Consider the following 23,476-nt stretch of genomic DNA (forward strand, 5'->3'; position numbering starts at 1 on the left):
ACTAATACATGTCAAACTGCGGGTCCTTGAAATTAAACGGGTTGAGAATCTTCTCTTATGGGGGGTCCCTGGCATATATATTTTCGAATGGGGGTCCGCGTGGCTAATTAGTGTCAATTTGGGGGTCCTTGCCATGAAAAAAGTTTGGGAACCACTGCATTTACATTACATGCTCTTTCTGTATTAGAAAACCACAACATGCCCAAGTATGGCCTTTCCTCCTCCATCTCTGCCTGCCTCCTCTACTCTGCCTCCTCCTTCGATGAACGCAACCGACGCGATGACGTTGTCGCCTGACGTCACTGCTCCCTAATTCCAGGCTGCAGTCAGTCAGTGTGAAAAGAAAAGTTGGAACAGTGGAAACGGAAAAGCATCTGAGTGAGACTGTGAGACAGTCTGTAAAACACACACACACTTCTACTGAACGTCATCCTCCATAGCACTGAGAGCCACGTACGGGATCTGTACATTGAAGTTCAACAACCCCCGTCTCTTCTTCTTCACATCTCACTTTAAATTCGTCGACGTTGTAACATTTGACAACTGGGAATTGTTGTACTTTAATAGTTTGAGGTGAAAGCAAAAATAATGATGGATCTTTGGATTGTTTTCGTGCTCGGACTGGCCACGGCGTCTGTCAGTGACAAAGTAAGTTGTGATTTGTTTTTCCACGCTCCTTGTGTCCCCCCCCCCCCCCTCATCTATATTTCGTAATTGTGTTTTTAGACGTGCCATTGATGGTTGCTGACTGACTTTATTGCTGCACAATATTATTATGTTCTTGTACTGTCTGTGAAAAAAGGCTTTCCACGATCATGTTTTACAGTCCACGAAAAGCTACTGAATGTTTCACGTTTGGAGTGTTTGTACACTTTGTGATTTATAGGTATATTTGGCTTAAATTGGCTATTTTGGATGTTTACATTTCATATAGGAATCGTTATTCCTTGATGAGTTGAGGGTATAAAGTATAAAAGGATCATGTTTAATTTGGACAAAAAGTCCAGCAGTGTTCCAGAAGAACAAACACAATTCATCATCAAACCAGAGAGAGAGAGAGAGAGAACTCTTTTTATCTGTGATTTTCATCTACGCTGCAGGACTGGGAAACCAAAACCTCATTAGTGGTATCAATCTGTATCTATAGCCTGGGGGACAAGTTGCGACGGTTGCGACCCAGGGCAGGATAGCAGATAGATAGACCTTCACCTTTTACTGATCCCCCCTGTCCGGCAGCCGACAGGATTCTTTTGTTTAAAGTGGGAAAATTGGTATATAGTCTTTTTTTTTATTGGCCTAAACTATTGTCTATCTATACATTCATGTCATGAATCAACTTGCTGACCGTCTGTCGCTGTCTGTATTGTCTGCAATTAGTTTTATAGGGGTATATATATGTGATTCTACCACTTGCCACTTGCCCAAATGTGCTCAAAATGTTCTGACCTCATCACATTTCATCACATTTGTGATGAAGGCTATGGCCGTTTTTAGCCCAAGGAGTGTTTTTTTGTGCAAAACTAATGCCTGGAATGGATTCAGAATCGTGAATAACCCCTAGTTTGACATGTCACATGCTCCTTAAAGCATAATGACATTTTACATTTTTGCCTTGGATGTTAATGGTAGGTAGGATCACGTATAAACCCCTATAAAAAAGTTGCTCAATGTTGACAGCCGGTCAGCAAGTTGATTCATTAATAGACAATATTTTAGGCCATAAAAAAGACTATATACCAAATTTCCCACCCCACAAGCCCCGCTCCTGGACTATAAAGTAAACAATTATCGTCTTGTTGTCGGGCAGAACCCCCTTGTCTCCATATTTTCACTTTCCCCCCCCGTACACAACAATTGACAACATACAACACCGCGTCACACAAAAGCAGTAGCAGATCTGCAAGCTCGTTTTGAGTCATTGAATACTTTGCAGAAATAAAGCACAGTCAAAGTACAGTTCAATCCAAGGCCTGCTAAAGAGGATTAACAACCCAAGAAGCCATAGGCTTCTTTCCATTGGGGTCCTTCATATTCAATTAATCGTGCCACATTTGAGCTTGAAGATGTGGCCACTCTTGCTGTTTTTGAATTTGAACCCTGTGTGTGTGCGTGTGCGTGTGCGTGTGCGTGCTGAATGTGCTCCTCATCCCTGCTTAGCTCATCATTTGGGGGCGGCTGTGGCTGGAGGAGGTAGAGTAGGCCGTCCAATGATCCATGGGTCGGCGGTTCGAATCCCGGCTCCTCCTCCTCCTGTCCACATGTCGACGTGTCCTTGGGCTAAGACACTGAACCCCACGTTGCCTCCAATGAGTCGGTCGGTGCTATCTTGCCACCGTTGGTTGGTGTGTGAATGTGGGAAGTGAGGACGCTGGCGTCGAACTGTTCACAGCTTCACCTCCCAATGTATGAATGAATGGACCATTTTAAAGCACTTTGAGCACTTGGAAAAGCGCTATAAAAATGGAATCCATTATTATTATTATTATAGAGGGGACGGGAGGGGTTCATCAGGATAGCATCCATCTTCCTTATAGCATCTTTATGTACTGTATGTAAAGGCGCTTTACATAGATTGTGCATTTCATTCACCCATTCATACACACTCATTCATACACCGATGGCGGCGGAAACCATGCAAGGCAGTGAAGGCACCAACCAGCACATCAGGAGCAATTAGGGGTTCAGTGTCTTGCTCAAGGGCACTTCGACACTAACTCTGGGGGAGCCCACAGGGTTCGCCACTCTACCCCTGAGCCACCGCCGCCCTGCAAAGTCAAATACTGTATGACTTTGCAGTTTGCATTACCACACACGGCAGGGGTTCTCAAACAGGGGTTCTCTGAAAACATTTTACCTGGGACCTCCCGAAGAGAAGATTTATGTTAAAAAAATAAAATAAAATAAATTTTCAACTAGCATTTTCAACTAGCTTGTACTGTGCTATTTACTATTTTAATAGCCAATGTATAAATGGATACAGTCACTGGTTAGAATGATTGTGATGCTGTATTAACTGATTTGCCTGGGTCTCCCATGGACCCTAGGGGGGCCCCCCGGTCCGGGCCCCCTACTTCGAGAACCACTGCCACACAGTAGCCCGTGCTGGAACAGATTTATACTAATGTATATATTTGGGATATATATATATTTTTGTGTATCCCATAATCACAATTCCGAACAAAATGCAACAGATACAATCATTGAGGGGGCAGAGAAAGAGTGACTGTCTTTTAGTGTCTTATTTCTCTGGTCTCTTTTCTGTCTCTCTGAAATGAACTGTCTTGTTTCTCTATCGAGTGTTTGGTGGAAAGTTAGAAAACACCTGGACACGGCCGCAGCGCCTAAAGCACCGCACGGGCTCTGTACGCTGTCATAAATATGTTTCCGTGGTGATTCATAAGACTATAAAAGTCTGAGCAGGGAATTGTTAAGGGGAATGAGAGAGAACGATAATCAGAGAGAGAGAGACACCTAAGCACTTTACAAGTTGAAAACCTTAGCAGAAAACAATAGCGGATCGATCAGGTATTTCCAGCGAAAGATGTCCCTGCGATAACATAAAACGGATCAAAATGCACACTAGTATAGAGAGCCCTGAGGGACTCCGCTCAACGCTACAGGGTTTTAAGTGGTTGAGAGAGAGGGAGCGAGAGAGAGAGACTCCAGAAATATGGACTCTTTTATTGGTGATTTATGGAGCATGGAGGTTTGTGAATGGTAGAGATGTGTAACGTGAGCCGTCCCTTGGGGGGGGATGTGTGTGGAGTGAGAAAACCAGCAGCACGGCCAAGAAGACCACAGAAACAGTGGCTCAGGGGGTACTAGAGTGGCCCCCGGGTATATCGGCTGGGTGGGAACCGAGAACCGCAAAGGTTCCCAGTTCGATCCCAGGACTCCCCCAGAGTTACTGTAGTGTTAGTGTCGGTGTCCTTGAGCAAGACTCTGTCTGAAGCCGTAATTGCTGCCGATGAGCAGGTTGGTGCCTTGCATGGTTTCCTCTGGCATCGGTGTGTGAATGTGTGTGTGTGTGAATGTGTGAATGTATGCGCTTTGGATAAAGGCACCATTTACCATTCACACTGTTACTGTAACTATGTAAAAATGTAAAATGTACTGTCGATTGAACAGCACTGTGGCTCACCATCTGTGGTTTCTTTTATTTGGCATAAATGTGGTCCATAACGTCTGGGAATTTGCTGATACTAATGTTGTTTAGTTTAAATGGTCTCTTCCTAGACTGAAATTACTAATTGTTTCTTAATACTTTATTTTAATCATTATTGTGCAGCCCCATATTAAATACTTACTTGGTGGTTCCTTCCCCTTTTTTACCTTCTACACCGTGACCAAATCTCAGCTCGTAGATCTGCTTGCAGATGATTTGCGTCTACTCTTACTGTATGTGGTTAAAGAAGTGTAAAAATCAACGTACAGCATAGCGTTTCGCAACCTGTGGCTGGCCGTGGGACCACCGAAAGTGTGACGAAAGATGTTTTAATGAGTTCACACAGAGTCACTTTTGAATGACGTACGCAGAGACCACACATTGCAGTTGTTGCAGTTCTAGCTGAATAAGTGTATTAACCTTTTTATGTGTTGATGGGTGCGGGTTGGAGAGAGTTTACAGAGAGTGTAAATGTAACAGAGTTTAGTGGGTTCCACTTGCTCCATCAGTAAGGACATTTCTTATTGGTTAGTGGGCGGCACCCATTGAATAACACTGGCGTCCACGTTTAGAGTGGTGTCAGTCTAACATGAGACATGCCCATGGTAAGATGTGTTCCTCAGCACACTATATTTTCAACAAGAGTCTGTATGTTTACTGTGATACTGTGATGAATATTAGTTGTTCTAAACATGCTAAATGTACCAACATGAAGTTGTTTTGTACATAATCAATTATTTTTGACATACTAAACTGTAAACTGTTTATAAAAAACATGCTCTTGGTCACGTTGCTAATTCTGTTATAGACGTGCTGAGGATTGGGTGTGTTACACAGACAGAAGCTGACCATATACGTCTGTATTTTACCAGGTACATTGTGTTGTTATTGCCTTGAAATCTCTCGTATGTTCGTTGATTATGGGGTCAGTCTAACATGAGACATGCCCATGACGTGCTGAGGATTGGGTGTGTTACACAGACAGAAGCTGACCATATACGTCTGTGTATTTTACCAGATTAAAAACTGTCAACAAAAAGAAGTCGTCCGGAACTTCATTATTCCACAACACAACGCAGATCACACGTTACATAAACACACACCGACAACGTCAGTCTCTGTATCATTGATTTGAACTGTGTTCAGAGTAAAACCGCTGACTTTGTGATACTTTAAAAACGGACTGCTTCCCAAACCCTTTCGCCCGTGACCCCAAAGGAGAAATTAGACATTCCCCCCGGGAACCTAAATTAGTGAAAATAGCAGATCTACAAGCTCACAACACGGCGCTTCGCGCCACGTTGACGTCATGAAAGATGTCTCTTTCGTTTCAGCGATTTCTTTATTAATATGTCATATTCAATAGATCCTGTGATCCTTTGTGGCCAGATATAATTTCTTGGGGTCTAGTAAGACTATAGGAAATCATACAAAAATAAATCACCATATTGTTTTATTAAAAGAAATACACATTTAGGACCATGTTCGAATGCCCCGGCCCCCTGTCAAAAATAGCTAAACGAAAGAAAGCAGCAAATGAAAAACAATGAATACTCATCTTTTACTTTCTTTAATATAAAGAACCTAAAACATGAACCTTGGTTGAAAAAAAACTAAAGTTGTCCTTTAACTTAACCCATTGAGTACAGGAACCCATTACACTTTTTGAAAAATCGTGCAAATGTGGCGCAAATCTTTGAATATATATTCTTTCTTTCGGTTTTTTTAACTCAAATCTGGGAAGGTCCCTGGAACAACATGGTTTCAGATGGGAGGTCGGCAGCCAATTTCATAAGATTTCATAAGCCTGACATATAATTAGAAACATAGGTTTCAGAAAACCTTTTGGATTTAGAAAGACATTTTTTGTAGAAGGTCTAAATGGGGTTAACTTAAGTAGAACATCTGAGTAGTTTTCTTTTTTTCCACCACTGCTGACACACTGGGGGGAGGGGGGGGGGGGGGGGTGGTTTCACCATCACCGTTGTCGTCGACACAGGACTGTCCCGTATGAGTCACGAGTCTCCTCTTCCTCCTACACGGCCAGTGAGAAGAAGAACACATTCCTCTGCACTATAGTTTCCACATCGGCAGCACAACACAACACAACACAACACGTCAACAACGTCACCAGGAATGTGTTCCGTCATGTATAGCTGGAATGACAACCCCCCCCCCCCTCCCCCCCCGCCAGACGAGAAATGGACATAGCAGCGACTCATCGTCAGTCACACACACACACACACGTCAGTCAGTTCCGTTCTGACCTGAGATCAGATTCATACGAGGTTTCCACTGGACACACACTGGTCTGATTAACCCATTCTGACCCGAGATCAGATTCTAAAAATGTCAGTCGTTCTTCGATTTTTCAAAAATAGCAGACCTACAAGCTCGTAGCGCGCCACTCGGTGGCGCGCTATGAGCTTGTAGGTCTGCTATTTTTCAATAGCTAAAGCATAACATGATGCTAACACCAAAATGGGTTCCCGTTCAGAATGGGTTAAAAATCACATTCTATTATCCATATGAACGGAGATGATGGAGTAGATGTAAAAGCTAGCTGAAATAGTCCAGTAAAGTTTAAAAAAAAAAAGAAATCGCACCCGTGTGAAGTGAGGGCCGCTAATATACTATAGAGTCTAACTCGTGTTGATTACTGATTTTAATAGGTGATATAATGGTGATGTAAAACAGACATTTAAATTATCTTTGTTGTCAATTGTGTTGTGGGGACAAGATGACGTCAAATGTCCCTTCATTGTCAATAAAAACAAACATTCAACCTGTGTTCACTGTCAATGGCGTTTTTAAAACCCAACATTGAACTAAAAACAAACATTAAACCTGTATATAGGAGGGGCTAGCGCCCCACTCATTTTCAACATTGAACTATGTCATTAATATAACGCCTTTAGAGTTATTGTGTGGAAATAATACAAAAGTTCCCCCCTTCCTGTTTGGCCTAGAACTGGAGGTGTGGAACTTGAGGTCATCATGTGATCAGTGACATCATCAATCACCCTGTGTACTCTTTGGCCTGCAGAGTACACCGGCGTGATGATGTCACTGGTCACATGTTCTAGGCTAAACAGAATGGGGGGGTCCTTGTTTTTATGACAAAAAAAAATGATGTAATTGGCCACCGACCCCCATCTGAAAATATGTAGTTCCAGGGACCCCCCCAGTAGCAAAGATTTGAGTTGAAAAGGTTCACTCTGAAAGAACATATATTCATAGATTTGCGCGCCCATCACATCTTCACGATTTTTCAAAAACAGCAGATCTACAAGCTCGTATAGTGCACTCTGTGCCGCGCTACGAGCTTGTAGATCTGCTGTTTTTCAATAGTTCAACATAGTTCAATGTTGAAGATGAGTGGTATTCCCCTTGAAGTAAATGTACTTGGTTACTTTCCACCACTACGTGTGTGTGTGTGTGTGTGTGTGTGTGTGTGTGTGTGTGTGTGTGTGTGTGTGTGTGTGTGTGTGTGTGTGTGTGTGTGTGTGTGTGTGTGTGTGTGTGTGTGTGACTCATACAGGACAGGTCGTGTGTTGACAGTGATGGTGAAACCAACCAGGTGTGAGCTGTTAAGATTGATTTAAGACCGTGTCTGGACGGACGCCATTGTGACTGTGACTGTATTGCTATTTTAAACACTAATAACCTGGTCGTGACCCCGGGGGTCGGGGGGAGGGGGGGGGGGCACAATGACGTCACTGTAGGCATCGTGAGCTTGTAGTAGGAGTGACACCATCTTCGTATAATATAGGGTTTAAGTGGTTAAAAAAGTGGTGTGTGTGTGTAAAATCACAGTCGTAGTAGAATATTGGATTGTCCTCACAAATATAGTAACTCAAACGTGTGTGTGTGTGTGTGTGTGTGTGTGTGTGTGTGTGTGTGTGTGTGTGTGTGTGTGTGTGTCCAATCCATGTGAAACTGCAAGATGTGTAAGTAAACAGTGCTGGGCTGCAGGGTGGAGGGCAGGCCTGTCCAGACAGGTCTCTGCTGTGGTGGGACAGTAAAAACCGAGCTTCCATTTCATCTTCTGGTGCGCTGAGGAGGTGACGCGGCGGGGAGCACGTACGCATACATACACAGTACATACATACATATATACAGTACATACATACCACCGCCTTAGGAAATGTCACAAGCTAGCCCTTGAATGATTGTTTTCATTTTAGCCGGTCAGTCGATACTAGGAGAGGGAGAGGGAGGAGAGAGAGAGCTCTCTCTGTTTCTGGCACAACAGTACCACTTTTGGTACTCTGTGGTACTGGTGCTCATAGTCACACACAAACAAACAAACATGAACACACGGTTGACACAGACATTCCTTGGAGTGGTTGCACCACTCAAAAAAAGAAATCATTAACTGTCAGTCTGTAACCGGTTCAGTCATCATGTATTGGTCAAACATGTTGTCAATAATTCTGTGTCCATGTGCGATTGCGCGTGTGCGCAGACACACGCACGCACACACACACACTCTCTGCAGAATCTTGTGCTCACAAGGTGACTTCCATCCATATACATTCTTTGAATGTCTTTCTCCAAACCCCAACTTAACCCCCATAACAAGCACCACCTTGAATGTAGACCCCATGCACCACACCCTGCCCTAACCCCAGCATCCACCCTTTACCCCACACCTCTACTATACTGTAGTCCGTTGGTAAAGTGAGTCAAAGCAAACATTCCAGGACTGTCCTCCTCATTGTATCGTTGTGAGGACGTCTGGGAAGTGCTATAGGATCCTAATCACACGCACGCACACACAAACACACACACACACACACACACACACACACACACACACACACACACACATGTACGTACAGCTGTTCACTTAGTGTGTGCTTGATGATGACAGTTGTTAGAGCTCTTACGCAACGTGTGCGTGTGTGCACATGTGTGTGTGCGTGTGTGCGTATGTGTGTGTGGACCTTAGTAAGTCTAAAACACTGTAAAGGCCCATTCATTCACACACATTTTTAGGTGATAAAGTAAAACAAGAGAGATGTGTTGTTGGGGCTGAGCGGCGAGTGGCTTATCGCCGCGCCGTGTGACGTCATGTTGTCGTTTTCGTGCGGTCACCTTATCACCTTAAAAAACTGTGAGTATGAATGGGCCTTCAGTCCACAAGGTCATAAGGGGCTAGCCGGGTAACACAGGATTCACAGTTCATGCCTTGTTTAATGGGTCGTTCAGTCCGTGACCGCAGCTGCCTTCCGTCTTAAATCCTTGTGTTCCGGGGTTGGACTGACTGGACTGGAGGATGATCGCACCTCCCGGTTCCATCGCCGGCTGGCCCGGCTTCACGTTGTTGAACCCCTTAAACCGATTCCATCGTGCAGGTCGCAGGTCTCCTTCACCGTCTGCGTGAATGGAAGCCGCATCACCACATGAAGCCTATAGAGCGTCGCAGTCCGTCCCCCTTTCAGAACAACGAGTGGCCCAGGAAATTAATCCCAATGCATTTTTCCCCATAGGCATTTCAAAACATACTGTATTTATTTATTTATTTAAAGACCTTTTAAGCGTTGTACGAAGCCATCTCTTGTCTTGACAAATCATGACAACACACACAATTTTCCGGGCCACACAAAGAATTAGAAAGTAGAAAAAAACGGCAGGTTACAACACTTTTGTTGTTGTTTTTCTTCTTTGTAATTATTTGTTTGGTCCAAAATATTGTGTGAGTTGTCATGATTTGTCACGACAAGAGTTGGCTTCGTACGACGCTTAAAAGGTCTTTAAATAAATACGTTTTGAAATGCCTATGGGGAAAAATGCATTGGGATTCATTTCCTGGGCCACTCGTCGTTCTGAAAGGGGGAGGGACTGCGACGCTCTATAGCGTCGTCGTATTCTGGTGCAAACGTTCAGCAGAAATTGCCGATACAAGCTCGCATCGTGCTGTGAGCTTGTACTGTAGATCAGTACAAGTAGATTCAGTGAAGAGATATATGGTCTCTCTAGACGGGGGGGGGGAAAGTAGGCGACCAGGGCCAAGTTTAAACCCTTTGGGAGCGCTGGTAATCTTAGTATAGAGTTTAAAGTGCAAGCACTATTAAAGCACTGTTTAAATGCAGGATGTGATGGTTGAATTGAATTCTGATCGTTAATCCTGGCTTTTGATGGGATTTGATTTTAATATATAAGTCTCTGTGTAGTAGTGCAGTTTCTTAGCCAGGAGGTTGATGGGTTTCTCTGTTCTGTGGAGTCTATTGCAGAGAGGTTGTAGTTAACAATAGAGACGGGTGTGCATGTGTGGAATGCCCTTAAACTCTTGAAAGCTGCACAGCTCTCTGAGAGAGAGAGAGAGACTGAAATACTCAGGACAGGCAGTGGCTCAGACTTGTCTTCTATAGTTCTACTGGATCTCTTCTCCACTAATTTCCTCCCTGACATTATTTAACGAAACTGTCAGTATATTATATTGAGTAATAGTTGTAGTCATCATAGCATAGTTTTCCTTATATTTGGTGTTCGTCTGTGGTGGGGGAAAAAAAGGTAGTCGACGAACATTTATCGTCATAGTTTTTAGTCAACGAAATCAACGCTGGAACTCGGTTCAACAAATTGCCCCTAACTTGTCACGGTGAGATTGCGCGGTGTGAGATTCAGCACCTTTTTCTTAAAGAGTCGAGTCATTGTTGGTGCCTTGTTGTCCGTATATATGCGATGGGAAACACATAGTGCTCCTGGCGAACCAAAACCAACCATTCGTATCACGTACGCCACCAAAGCAACCTTCTCATTATGGCGTGTGTCCGCCCCAGTCAGCCTACAGCTACTGCTGCAGCAGCTTCCCAGGCTTGTGTGTGTGTGTGTGTGTGTGTGTGTGTGTGTGTGTGTGTGTGTGTGTGTGTGTGTGTGTGTGTGTGTGTGTGTGTGTGTGTGTGTGTGTGTGTGTGTGTGTGTGTGTGTGTGTGTGTGTGTGTGTGTGTGTGTGTGTGTGTGGTGACAGTCTGGCGGCAGAGGGACGCCTTACTGGATCAGTGTGTTAGGAATAGGATTCATTTCAAACCAAGCGGACTGACGACATGACTCGTGTCGCATACCGTATGACTATTCTTGCATGACACCGCTGTGTGATGAATGGTGATATATATATAATAGGCCTTAACCCATTTAGACCTGCGGACGATTCTACAAATGCTTTCTAAATCCTGACGGTTTTCTGAAAAACCATCATGTTTCTGTGTCAGTCGTTCTCAAACTATTTAATGTCAAGGACCCCAAAAAATTAGATGTATTTGGCCTCCGACCCTGCAGAAGCAAAGATTTGAGTTAAAAACGTTTGCTCTGAAAGAATATATATATTCCAAATTTGCGACACGTTTTCACAATTAAAAAAAAAATAGCAGATCTACAAGCTCGTAGCACTCTGTATACATATACAGTCAGTGTACAGTATAAACATATTGTTGCTGCCCCGGACATAAAACTCTATCTCCATCCATATTAAAATTTTTGTGGGTAATTTATTTTTACGTAAATGAACTTCATCATACTACTGCGACCGCGTCACACAAAAGCATCCAAAGTATAGCAGATCCACAAGCTTGAGGTTGTCTATCATGTTTGTATTTGCAACCCTGAAAAGTCACAATTTGGGACATATGATTCATTTACTGTCCATATATACATTTTTAAGTGCTTGTTGGTTATTCGATTCATTGATTTGAAAAGGTCATTCGATGATGAAATAAATTGGTAAAGAAAGAAAATAAAGAAAGACTTTGTTCATTGTATAGCAATGACTTCCACCTCGCCTTCTATTGCAGTGTAGTGGATGACGGATGTCGAGCTATTTCTTACACGTACGAGTGAAATATCGACAGTCTCTTCTTACGTAATCCAGAAAAGGCCTTTTTAAAAGAACGCTTGTAAGAATGTTATCAGATTTTGTTTCTCCAAACGAACTGTACCCATGTGGCGTGACGTTGCAGAGCGGATCAGGGCAGAGGGGCATATGTATGTTATTCTCTGGTGTGTTTATCTCCAGTCAGATTGACACAGCCCCGTCTTTTTCTGTCTGACTTTTATTTATTTCCCTTTTCCTCTTCCCTCCTTGCAGTCTTCCCTCCTGGCACTTTTACACACACACGCACACACGCACGCCACACACACTGACACACACACACAGCCAAGAGAGACTGCTTTATGATTTATGGTGTGTGTGTGTGTGATGTGTGTGCATGCCATGCGCGTGTGTGTTTTACTATACTTGTGAGGACCAAACGTCCCCACGGTAAAAATTGTCATTCATAAAAACGCTGTCCTGAAATGTTGACGTCCTCACAAGTCTATTAATGAAAAAGTATGTGTGAGCGTGCGTGTGGTCTGTGTGCACGTGAAGCGTGTGCATGGGGTGTGCGTGTGGTGTGTGTGTGTGGTGTGTGTGTGTGTGTGTGTGTGCACGCGCTCACGGCTGCCAACTCATCTCTGACACGCGGGGTGAACGTGTATATGGTTGTTATGTGGTGTTTAGACTAACTAGATGGTGTGTTTAGTGTTTTAAAAGGCATACGGGCACAGTTTTAACAACAAGCATAAACTATTCCACTTGTCTGGTGGACACGGTGCGCTGATTTGACCAATTTGCTGTTTTTGCAAGATCCAAGGGGGGGTTTATTTACTGGGTATACTGTGCTGCAAAGACTGAGGATTTTTTATTTGATTTGGGGCGGAAAAACTGTTTACAGATCATGAAAGTCAAGATGGGATTTAAAAGGTGTTGCGGGGACTGTTGGGCGGGAGGAGTAGGAGTGGAAGAGGCCCTATGTCCTCCCGGTGGGGGCTCCTCACTGCCAGCCTGTGCCAGGTGGTTAGGATGCAACAGCAAGTGACGACACGGAAATGTGTGTGGGGAGGAACCAATTGTCATAATAACGACTAAATTGGGGAGAAAAGGGGGGTACAAATAATACAATTGGGGTGTATTTTGTATTCCCTGCTCTTCTGTTGAGACATTTCGATCGTGTCAAAGGTCATGTCTCAACCAGACACGAGATCCGGCACGGTCAAAAATCGATTTATCTCCCGAGAACGCAGGCCGACTCTATATGGTAAAAACTGCGCTGGTATAGGCCTGGGCCGTGGCTCAGCGGTCCAGGCACCTTGGCTGGCAATCCAGTCCGGCAGTGTGTGCCGCGGGTTCGACTCCCGATCCCGACGATGGCCTTTACTGCATGTCACCCCCCCATCTCTCTCCCCATTTCCTGTCAGCCTACTGTCTGTCCCTCCATAAAAACATATTAAACTAGATAAAGTGCCAATCGGCACAGGTCTCCACCAGGATTCTTCCTCAGCCTAGTGGGAATATGCGTGCACAGTTTCATCGCAATCGGACGCTGCGTTGAGGAGTTGTGGCCATTTGCTACTCCTGAAAACTGTAGGAGCCAATCGTGGCCAATCAGGATGGAATATGAGAAATCAAACAAACCTGTCTTGATCACATGACTATGGAGATCATGTGTACCGATTTGCGTGAAATTTGGATAAAATGTGAAGGAGTAATAATAGAAAATGTGTTTTACATATGTCGGCCTCCTGGTGGCGCTATAAAGAGCAGATGTGAAAAATTCCAGGCAAAGGTTTTTCCTTGGCCTCTAGGGAGTTGGCATACAAAGTTATCCACAGATCCGTGCAGTTAGAGGTAAAAACACTTTTGGGCCAGTTATAGCGCCACCTTGAGGCTGAGTTGAAATTGTTCATGTGGCATTTCGTCCTCGGCCTAGTGGGAATGTGGGTGCACAATTTCACGGAAATCACGCGATGTGTTCATGATTTGCAGCATTTTGTTTGAAACTGAGCACTCCTGTGAATTTTGGAAGCCAATCTTAACCAATCAGGATGGAGTCCTGATTGGTTAAGATCTGAAAGAAAGAAATCTGAAAGACCGGTTTGGTTGAATGGCTCTAGAGAGACTGTGTACCAATTTGCGTGATGTTTGGACACAATCTGTAGGTGTACTGTGCAAAAACTTGTTTTGCACAAAGCGGCCTCCTGGTGGCGCTATAACACGCCGTTCTGGAAAGTTTGGGGCAGAGGTTCATGGTTGGCATCCAGGGAGTGTGTGTGCAAAATTTGGCATCGATCGGGTTAACGGTGGCCGAGATTGGCTGCTCACGGACGGACGGACACACGGACGGACGGACACACGGACGGACGGAGTGCAAAACATACTCTCCCCCATGCCTTCGGCTGGTGGAGACAATAAAGGAGAAAGCCATAAAAAAAAAACAATTGATCATCTGGTAATTATCTCAACCGGGTTCAAACATGGCATAGGCCTATTAGAGGAATGTTGCATACTGTAGTTCTTGCTTTAATTAAGGGAAGGTGTAAAATCTCTAGAGCCAGTGTTTTCGCATGAATATTATTATACTTTACTTAGATAGATAACATCGATAGTTAACATATCCCCCCCCCCCCCGGAATAGGAATGCCAGAGTTAATGTGGTGAAGTTAATATCATTCCTATGATGAACCGATTGCAAAGCCATGCTTCCACTGAATGGATCTTCACTCGGTACTTGACGTAATGGACATTTAACCCCTTTTGGTGTTAGCATTATGCTATGCTTTAGCTATTGAAAAATAGCAGATCGCGACTGACGTAGAAGACATTTTTAGAATCTGATCTCGGGTCACAATGGAAAACTGTCAGGATGTAGAAGAATTTTTTTTAGAATCTGATCTCAGGTCAGAATGGGTTAATGTGTTACAGGAAAGACGCGCACGAACATCCCCACTCTTTCCTTCTGAACACCTGTGTTATTGGAGCAGTCTCTCTCTCTCTCTCTCAAACCATGTATCTGCATATTATTTCAACTTTTTATGTTTTCCTACTACTTCATCCTACTACTGTGTCAGTCAAAAGTAGCAAAAGTAGCCGATCTACAAGCTTGCAACACGTAGCGAGCTTGTACTGTACAATAATGTACATCAGCATTCTTTCCCCTTTTTTAGGTGTTTTTATTTTTATTTTTACATAATTGTAAAAGTAAACGTAGTTAATTCTGTTAATAGTGAACCAATGAAAAGTGCTGACAAGAGCTTGTTACTAAATAATAACTAAACATTGGATCCATTGGAAGACATTTATACTTTGGCTATTCAAAGATTGCAGATCCACAAGCTCACATGTGCGTCTCTTTCTGTCACGTATAACGGCTATTCTTTTCCCGTAGATCTTCTCTTCTGGGTGTTCCGTGGCGCAAAAACATGTTGTTTTTTTAACCACTGGTCCTTGAGGGGGTTCCTTACGGGTCCATTTGGTTTAATTTCACACTCAAGAGTCCCATTCTGAAGGTCGCAAGACCGAAACGTTGCTTTCTTTAAAAAAAAAAAATGCTCCTTGAACCTAGCAAGTGGCGGTGTGCGGGTGTCCCTTCTTTCTCCTACACTCTCAAGAGAGTACATTATTGCTAAACATCTGCATTGCTTAATTTACAAGAAGTCTACACAATTAGAGAATGTAGAAGAGTTGTTATTTTTGATCGTAACACGTTTGCCTGTTACAGTATCTCTGCCGCATCAATACACAGCATGGAATCGTGGACAAAATCGTATCCGACGGCGACAAAATAGTATACGTTTTTGGGTCTGAGAGAGGCTATAGATCTCATCAATAACGGTGGTCCGTGTGGCTCGAATGCCGAATAATGAATGGACCTTCATAATGGAAAAAGGTTGAAAACCACTGCATTATAGACTAGATTCTTGTTTCCGTTTCAGTTTTTGCACATACAAGGTTTTTGGCCCCGCCGACAGCTCAGACGCTTTGCCCGTCCCCTCGTCCCCCCTCCCCTCCCCCCTGCTCTCTGCACCTGTGTTAATAGCAGCGTGCTCCTCATACCAGACATACCTGAGGTCTCAATGGGCTGCATTGAGTCTTACAGTAAACATCTGCAGCTTTCCTCGTCTCCGTCTCCGCTCTGGATTTCATTTCACACGCTTCACTTTCTCCCTCATCAATAATGTCCGAGCTCAGCTGTCCCTTCCTTCCCCTTAACCGTGTCAATCCATTTTTTTATGTATTTATTTGTTTACTTTCCTTTTTTTTTTTAACTCTACGAGCTTCTGTGTCATTTTTAGCATTGGCTAATTCACTGTGGGAGAAAACCTTCGCAGTTCGCACACCTAGAAATCAGGCGTATGCACTGCAGGTGCGTATAGACCAGTGGACATCAATGAAAGCAATAAGGTATACACCCCCGCGCACACTGTGTTATTTGCTTGGTACATGTAGTATTTTCTTATTTAATGAAGCAACGTTTTCCGGTCCCTCCGGACCTTCGTTGCTTCATTAAATAAGAAAATACACAGTGTGCAGTTGGCTATTCAAAAATACAGATACAGGGGTTGACCCACTTAAGGTCTCAGAGGCTGTACTTGTACAAGTGCAGGTCTTTTTCCACTTTTTCCACTCCACTCATTCCTACTTGCCTGAAAAGTAAGAGACATGGCCAAAGCATTTTCAGGGGTCCCCCCCCAGCCAAAAACTTTGAGAACCCCTGCGATTGTGTGTGTGTGTGTGTGTGTGTGTGTGTGTGTGTGTGTGTGTGTGTGTGTGTGTGTGTGTGTGTGTGTGTGTCCATCAGACATCCTCCCTGTCTCTGCTTAGCTTCACAAAATGACTGTCATAGCTCTTAAAAATAAATCAACATGAAAGAATCAATGCACACTCCATTTACAGTCATAGGCCTAAATGGGAGTAGTGAATACAGGCTGTAACATGCACGCGCACACACACACACACACACACACCCTCTCTCTCTCCGACTCCTTTTTAAGATTTTCTTTGGAGGAACATCTGTCTTATTAGACGCTAGTGCTGCACAATGAATCACAAAAAGATTGAGATCTTAGATTCAGACACCTACAGTATGCAATCTCATTTTGTGAAGAATCGTGCAAGCACTAGTTGGCTGTCCAATTCATTTGAGATACTCTAATGTTTTTGTTTGTTGTTGTTGTATTTTTTTATATAAATAACTAAATACTTTCATTGGAAAAAATGTGAATTGTGTGATAATCGTGCAGCACTGTTAGACGCTAGACAGTAGAGAAGGAGAGAGAGAGTTCTAAAGCTCTAATAGAGAGAGAGAGACAGAGAGATGCGGAGGAGAGTGTTTCCGCTTTTCAAAGCTTTATACCTTTTTTGAGCATTTCAAACCCAGCTCCTAAGCCTCCGATTCCACTTCTGATCCAAAAAGTGTCATTACATTCAAGGTGATATGTGTCTACGTAGGGCATTCACTTCTAGTCATTTTTACTAGTTGACTAATTGCCTAGTTTACTAGTCGACTAGTTGTTAAACTACTACTACTATTTTTATATATATATTATATTATATAAATATTATATATTTAATATTTATACATTTAAAAACTGTGTACATTGGTGACTATAAAATCTACCTGATCTTGAGGCCTACTAGTTTTTTCTTCAACTAGTCAACTAGTACCAACAAGGTCGACTAGTGGATTTACTAGTCCACTAGTTGAATAGTCGACTAGTTGCTTAATGCCCTGTAGCTAGTAGCATAGCATCTATCAGATGACACAAGGAGAGAGAGGAGTGCTAGAGTGGAGTCTAAATAGGTGGGTTTTCAAAGTGCGGTGGAAAAACGGGGAGTGAGTCTGCAGTTTCTTCTGACTGCCACTTAAAAAAGTTGAGTTTATTGCACACGACGACACCGCTCGGGAGCCAAGAGGGAGAAGGGAAAGAGTCTAGGATGTGTGGAGCGTTGGCCAGGGTGCTTTTATTTAGAGAAGGGACAAACGCACTTCCCTTACATGTTTCTGGAAACATGTAAGGGAGATGTAAGCCAGAGCTCCAAAAGTGGAACGTTAACCCATTTTGGTCGATTAAAAAAAAAAGCTTTTTTTCTGAAAAACCTATGTTTCTATGTCAGTGGTGCTCAACCTTTTTCATGTCGAGGACCCCCAGAATTATCTCTATTGGGCCACGGACCCCCATCTCAAAATATGTAGTTCCAGGGACCCCCCAGAAGCAAATATTTTAGTTAAAAATGTTCGCTCTGAAATATATATTCAGTGATTTGCGCCACATTTTAACGAATTTTCTAAAATAGCAGACCTACAAGCTCGTAGCGCGCCACTCGGTGGCGCGCTATGAGCTTGTAGATCTGCTATTTTTCAATAGCTAAATTATAACATAATTTTGGTTCCCGCCCAAAATGGGTTCATTATGAATTGAGTGTGCAAAACTATACTTAATATTAAATTGTTTATAGGATCAATATTACTAAATTAATGATAACCCTTCCACAGTAGTAGCTTTTTCATATTTTCAATTTATTTAATATTTTCCTATCTAATGCCTCATTTGCATATACACAAATAAAATGAGTAATACAATAAATCGTGTAAGTAATCAACTGAGGAAGTTTCATGGTGATAACAATTTTATATAGGTATGTTTTTTTTGTCCACTCAATTCACAATTAACGTTCCAATTTTGGAGCTCTGGCTCATGGACTATAAAGAACCAAAAATAACTGAACCGGTTCCCATTGGGAACCAACCAGTGTAAAAAGTGGTCTGAGAGAGTGTACAAATGGACCCTTACAGGTCTGTAACTCTGAAATGTAAAAGTTCAATAACCACCGGTATGGTAAATTGTTTAACAGACGTAAAGTCCACATACCAGCTCTCAGTGTGATAAAGAAAGACCGTTCTGGAATTGGTTACTCAATGTTCAAGGTTCTTTATTATTTGTCTCCCGAGGAAGACATTTGTCTTGGACAAAGGGCCCGCATGCAAGCGTAGCCCTTATGCCCACGTCGCCGCAGTGCAGCGCCAATACATTCTTCTTTTTTTTTATAACTTTATTTATAGGATTTTCAATTTTGTTAGACAAACAACCCCACATATACCCCACACTCCCCGGTTCCATCACAAAAGAAGACAACAAAAATAGCAATACATCTTTCTTGCTAAAGAAAGAAGCCGGTTTCTACGATTCCTCTGGTTTCCGAATCCAGACCCTACAGTTTTAGAACTCGATGTGACTTCACCCGTACATTAATGTGTTTGTCCGTTGACCTCTCTCTCTCTCCAGCTCCTGGTGTCGTCCCAGTCGCCCGCCCCCTCGTCCCAGGCAGACGACCTGTACCTGGAGGGACATCCGTCGGGGGACCTCCCCGTGGACGACGAAGGCGACGATGACGACGACGCGTCGGGGTCCGGGGATTTCTCCGGGGATTTCTGTAATTTATTTAATTTATTATTATTATTATTATTATTATTTTAACACAGGGATGATCTGTCCCTTGAATAAATAACACAATCCAGAGTTATATGCATATATAATTATATACTGTATAGATAAGATGTGTGTGTGTGTGTGTGTACAGTATATGATTTATTAATCAAACGCTTTTCCATAGATGCATACACAAACCTATAGATGCTTAGAGTAATATTCTCAGTATGTATATTCTCATTACTGATTTTCCCATAACCACTTCTTAAACCCTAGCCTCGGAAACCCAGACGTTTTTTTTTCCAGGGAGGAAAAAAATGTCTGGGACCGAGTCCACTTCAATTCGGCATAGAGTAGCGCAAGGGTCGATCACTCTCTGCTGATTTCTGATCGTCTGCACCTTTGCTAAGTTGACGCACACACGCACGCACACCCGTACACTCACAAACTCCTCTCTCTCTGTCACTCTAATTAATTAGTCTCATGCCGCGCAGCTGTGTCTAGATTCTCCCGGCGGATCCTGCCAGGAGCTGCCTATGCCATAGAAAGCATAGGTGGAGCCCAGGCTACTTAAACCCTGTATAATTAGTCGAACAACACAAACGGAAGATTGCTGATCTACAAGCTCTCAACACGCCACATTGCAGCACGTTTTCAACTTGTAGATTAGCTGTCCCCCTCCCCCCAGTCATTTTGAGGTGACAATGGTTTGATGGTTGACATTGGAAGCCTAGGATCCTGATTTTTGGCTCTTCCTTCCTCCCCTCAGTCCACCATGACGTAACAACGCTGACAGACCCGAAGGTCCTGTTCGACATCTTTGAGGTGACGCCCGCCCGCCCCGGCGCGACACAGAGCACTCCTCCAAACCCACCAACCACGACGGCCGAGGAGGACCGCCGGGATCCTCTGGCTCCGACCGCAGCGGAGGACTCCGTGACGTCATCGGATGTATTTCCAGAGAAGGAGGAAGACTCGGAGGTAAACCATAAAAACACCAGAGACACGAGTCTTAATAAGGACCTTTCCCTGTGCAACCCTTGAGACAGTTTGCTGCATTAACTACCGGTTGTATACAGCATGCCGGGCAGTGGTTCCCAAACTTTTCAGGTCGAGATCCCAAAAAAAAAAGCCAAATCCATTTAGCTCCATTTGAAAATAAAACATTTGAGAACCACTAGTGTATTCATAATGTAGTAAATTCAGTAAGTGTCATATTCTGAAGAAATCCTCGAGACTTGACATTCAGTAATTAGTGTGGCTGCCTATATAGACAAGCAGACGGTTGTTATTTGCTGTACACCATTGACGATACAGGGCCAGGCGATGGCATCTTTGTATGTGCGTTCCTCTGTAATTACAATTAGTTATGAACTGTTGAGTTTAACCGATTTCTTAACACCGATTAATCGATTATCCTCCCTAGTCCAGCTCGTCATATCTCTGTTTCTCTTGGCTCTGCGCCAGGTGGTACCGGCAGCAGGGGAGCCCACGGCGGACTGGTCCGATGGAGCCGCTGCCACCAGTCCCACCTCTGCCAGCCCGCCTCCTCCTCCTCCTCCCAGTGAGACGGTTCCGAGCCCAGAGGCCGGAGGGGAAGGCGTGCTCGTGCTGACCAAAGAAGATGGCGGAGTGCAGCTGGAAGGAGGTGCGGGCGGCCGAACGCTGGACCTGGAAACTCCGGAGGAAGGCGTGACGTCGGAGAGCCTATGGGAGAGGACTGAAGTCCTGGCAGGTAAAAGTCACATGATGGTTTTTTTTTTTTTTTTTTCTTTTTACCTTCAAAGACAAACGATGTCGCACGTCCGTCTTTTAGTGCTAAAAGTCCAAAATGCTAAAAAAACTTTCAAATGCTTTCATCCAGCAACAGCAAAACAAAAACCCAGAAACTTTAACTTGACTAAGACAGCTTTTTTTCTTTTTTTACTTTACAATAGAAAATATCACATTTCTTATTTCAAAATTGGATTTTTATTGTTTCAATTGAAAAACAACAAAAAACAACAAAACAAAAACAAAGTTTCAAACCTTTTTCAAAAATCTTCCAGCTGCTCTACAGGCTCAACGCATCTCAAACATGACCGATCATCTATTCACGGTGCTATTTGTCTATTTCTTGTATAAAAACCGTCGTACAACAAAGTATACTTAAAAGGTTTAGTCTCGCTGCAAATTCAGATCGTTTTTCCACCAATTAAAAAGAATATCATTCTAGCGTCGCTGCGTTCCACACACCCAGGTGCCCTTAAAAAAACTAGAATTATCCATTTGAAAGACACAGACGGTAGTATTCCATCATCCCATAGGAATGCATGACGTGTCGCGTGGTGTCCCGGGAACCCCGTAAAAAAGAATGGTGATCCAGCGCCAATAAAACGAAACTGGGGTAACTCATTTGGCAGTTTGGCAGCCATTGTGTTTTAACACTGTTATGTTGTCTTGTGTTTCCAGCGATCATAGCGTGCGGCGTGGTGGCCTTCCTCTGCGCGCTCTGCCTCTTCCTCCTCCTCGCCTACCGGATGAAGAAGAAGGACGAGGGCAGCTACGACCTGGGCGTGACCAAAGTGCCCCCCACAGCCTATCAGAAGGCTCCCACCAAGGAGTTCTACGCCTGAACAGTTTAGTTAGTTAGTTAAAAAAAAAAAACGGGCGACGTACTGACTCCTCTCCGTTCTTCTCAGGACCTTTTTTTTTACATCTGAAGATGACTCTCTTCTCATTTAGAAGCCAAAAAACCTCACCCCCCCTTCTCTTCTCGTTCTCTCCTTTCCACTTTGATCTTCCCCCCCTCCCCTCCTCTCGTCTCCTCCGTCTTTGCGAAGGAGAAGGAGGAACACAACAAAACCAAAGCCACAGTCATGCTTTTTACAATGAAGAAAAACAACAAAAATAATCTAAAGTTGAGAAACTCCAGATCTCTGTGTAACCAATCTATTCTACAAACAACCACACAGACAAAAGGGATCATCTCGACTCCACGTCTCTCCAGTGCCAATGACATTACGCGGCTCAGTTGTCGACGTGCAAAAAAAACAAAAACAAAAAAAAACACCAAAAAAACTCTCATTACTTATCCCGCCTGATTTTCAAATGTTTTCCCCCACTGTTTCTTTAAAAGGGTATATTGAGAACATTGTGTTTACCATGGCACCAAAGCTGAGCTGTGCTGGGCTGGGCTGTGCCGTGCCGTGTTGTGTTGTGTTGTGCTGGGCTGGGCCTGGTTCCACATTCCAGACAAAATAGGGTCCTGTGTGACAGCGCTGGACGCCGGGCGGGTCAAAAACAGCCCCGTGGCGGAAGGCGCCGGCCGAAACTTTACCAAAGAGAGAGACGGACACGTGGAAGAGCTTTAACACAAAAGGTACGATAAGAGATTGTTATCAGACAAAGGGAGCTCCGTAGTTTAACCACATGAACCCTAAACGTACCCCATTCTGCAAAAGATGGAAGATCTACAGCACATACGTGTTGTGAGCTTGTAGATCAGCTATTTGGTGTAGAGAAGGGGGGGGGGGGGGGAGGGACTAGGACTGGCCAACTGAATAATATAGGGTTTAAGTGGTTAAAATAGTTCATATATATATATTTCTTTCCCCATGTATTTGAGGTCAAACTGTCTGTTGTTTTTGTTAGCTTGCCTTATTACATTTCATGTTTAAATATTTAGAAAAAGTCATATTTTGTCATGTGTTCTGTTGTTTTCTATGCTGACAGACTGTGTTTATATACCGGTACGTATTCGTAAGGAACATTTTGTTGTATCTTTTTTTTTTTTTTTTTTTTGCAGAATGACTTTCCAATAGTGTTTTATAGTATTCAAAAAGATATGTTTATAGGCATTTCCTCAATGCATTTTGTTATTTTCCTTACTCGGAAGAAACTGTATTATTTCATTTCATATTTTATTGATACGATTTGTATCCATTGAAATGGTCTGTCAATCTATCCTAAATTAGTGGTCTGAGTAAATGTGTGGTCCATCCAAAGTAATTCACCCCTTGTCAGCCTTCTGATTGGTCCCTGACTGATTAACCAGCAGGCCTTGTTCCACCTTGTTTATGT

The 23,476-nt window shown here is 43.4% G+C and overlaps 1 protein-coding gene across 1 annotated transcript; it reads left to right on the forward strand.

Annotated features, from left to right (window-relative positions):
* Positions 1-354: 354 nt before the first annotated feature.
* LOC310855377 (uncharacterized protein) lies at positions 355-23,408 on the forward strand. Its single transcript, XM_083760353.1, has 5 exons — positions 355-648; positions 19,271-19,418; positions 20,184-20,395; positions 20,882-21,149; positions 21,866-23,408. Exons 1-5 carry the CDS (start codon positions 589-591, stop codon positions 22,027-22,029), a joined length of 852 nt encoding a protein of 283 aa, XP_083616479.1. The 5' UTR covers positions 355-588; the 3' UTR covers positions 22,030-23,408.
* Positions 23,409-23,476: the final 68 nt, after the last annotated feature.

This window comes from Protomyctophum parallelum (assembly GCF_964188405.1).
Source record: "Protomyctophum parallelum genome assembly, chromosome: 3".
Classification (NCBI taxonomy): Eukaryota; Metazoa; Chordata; class Actinopteri; order Myctophiformes; family Myctophidae; genus Protomyctophum; species Protomyctophum parallelum.

Excerpts from the sequence above, each read along its gene's own strand:
- LOC310855377 (XM_083760353.1), top strand. The coding sequence starts at position 589 with ATGATGGATCTTTGGATTGTTTTCGTGCTCGGACTGGCCACGGCGTCT. Across the intron at positions 19,419-20,183 it reads GGATTTCTCCGGGGATTTCT|TCCACCATGACGTAACAACG; the intron begins GTAATTTATTTA and ends TCCTCCCCTCAG. Across the intron at positions 20,396-20,881 it reads AGAAGGAGGAAGACTCGGAG|GTGGTACCGGCAGCAGGGGA; the intron begins GTAAACCATAAA and ends GCTCTGCGCCAG.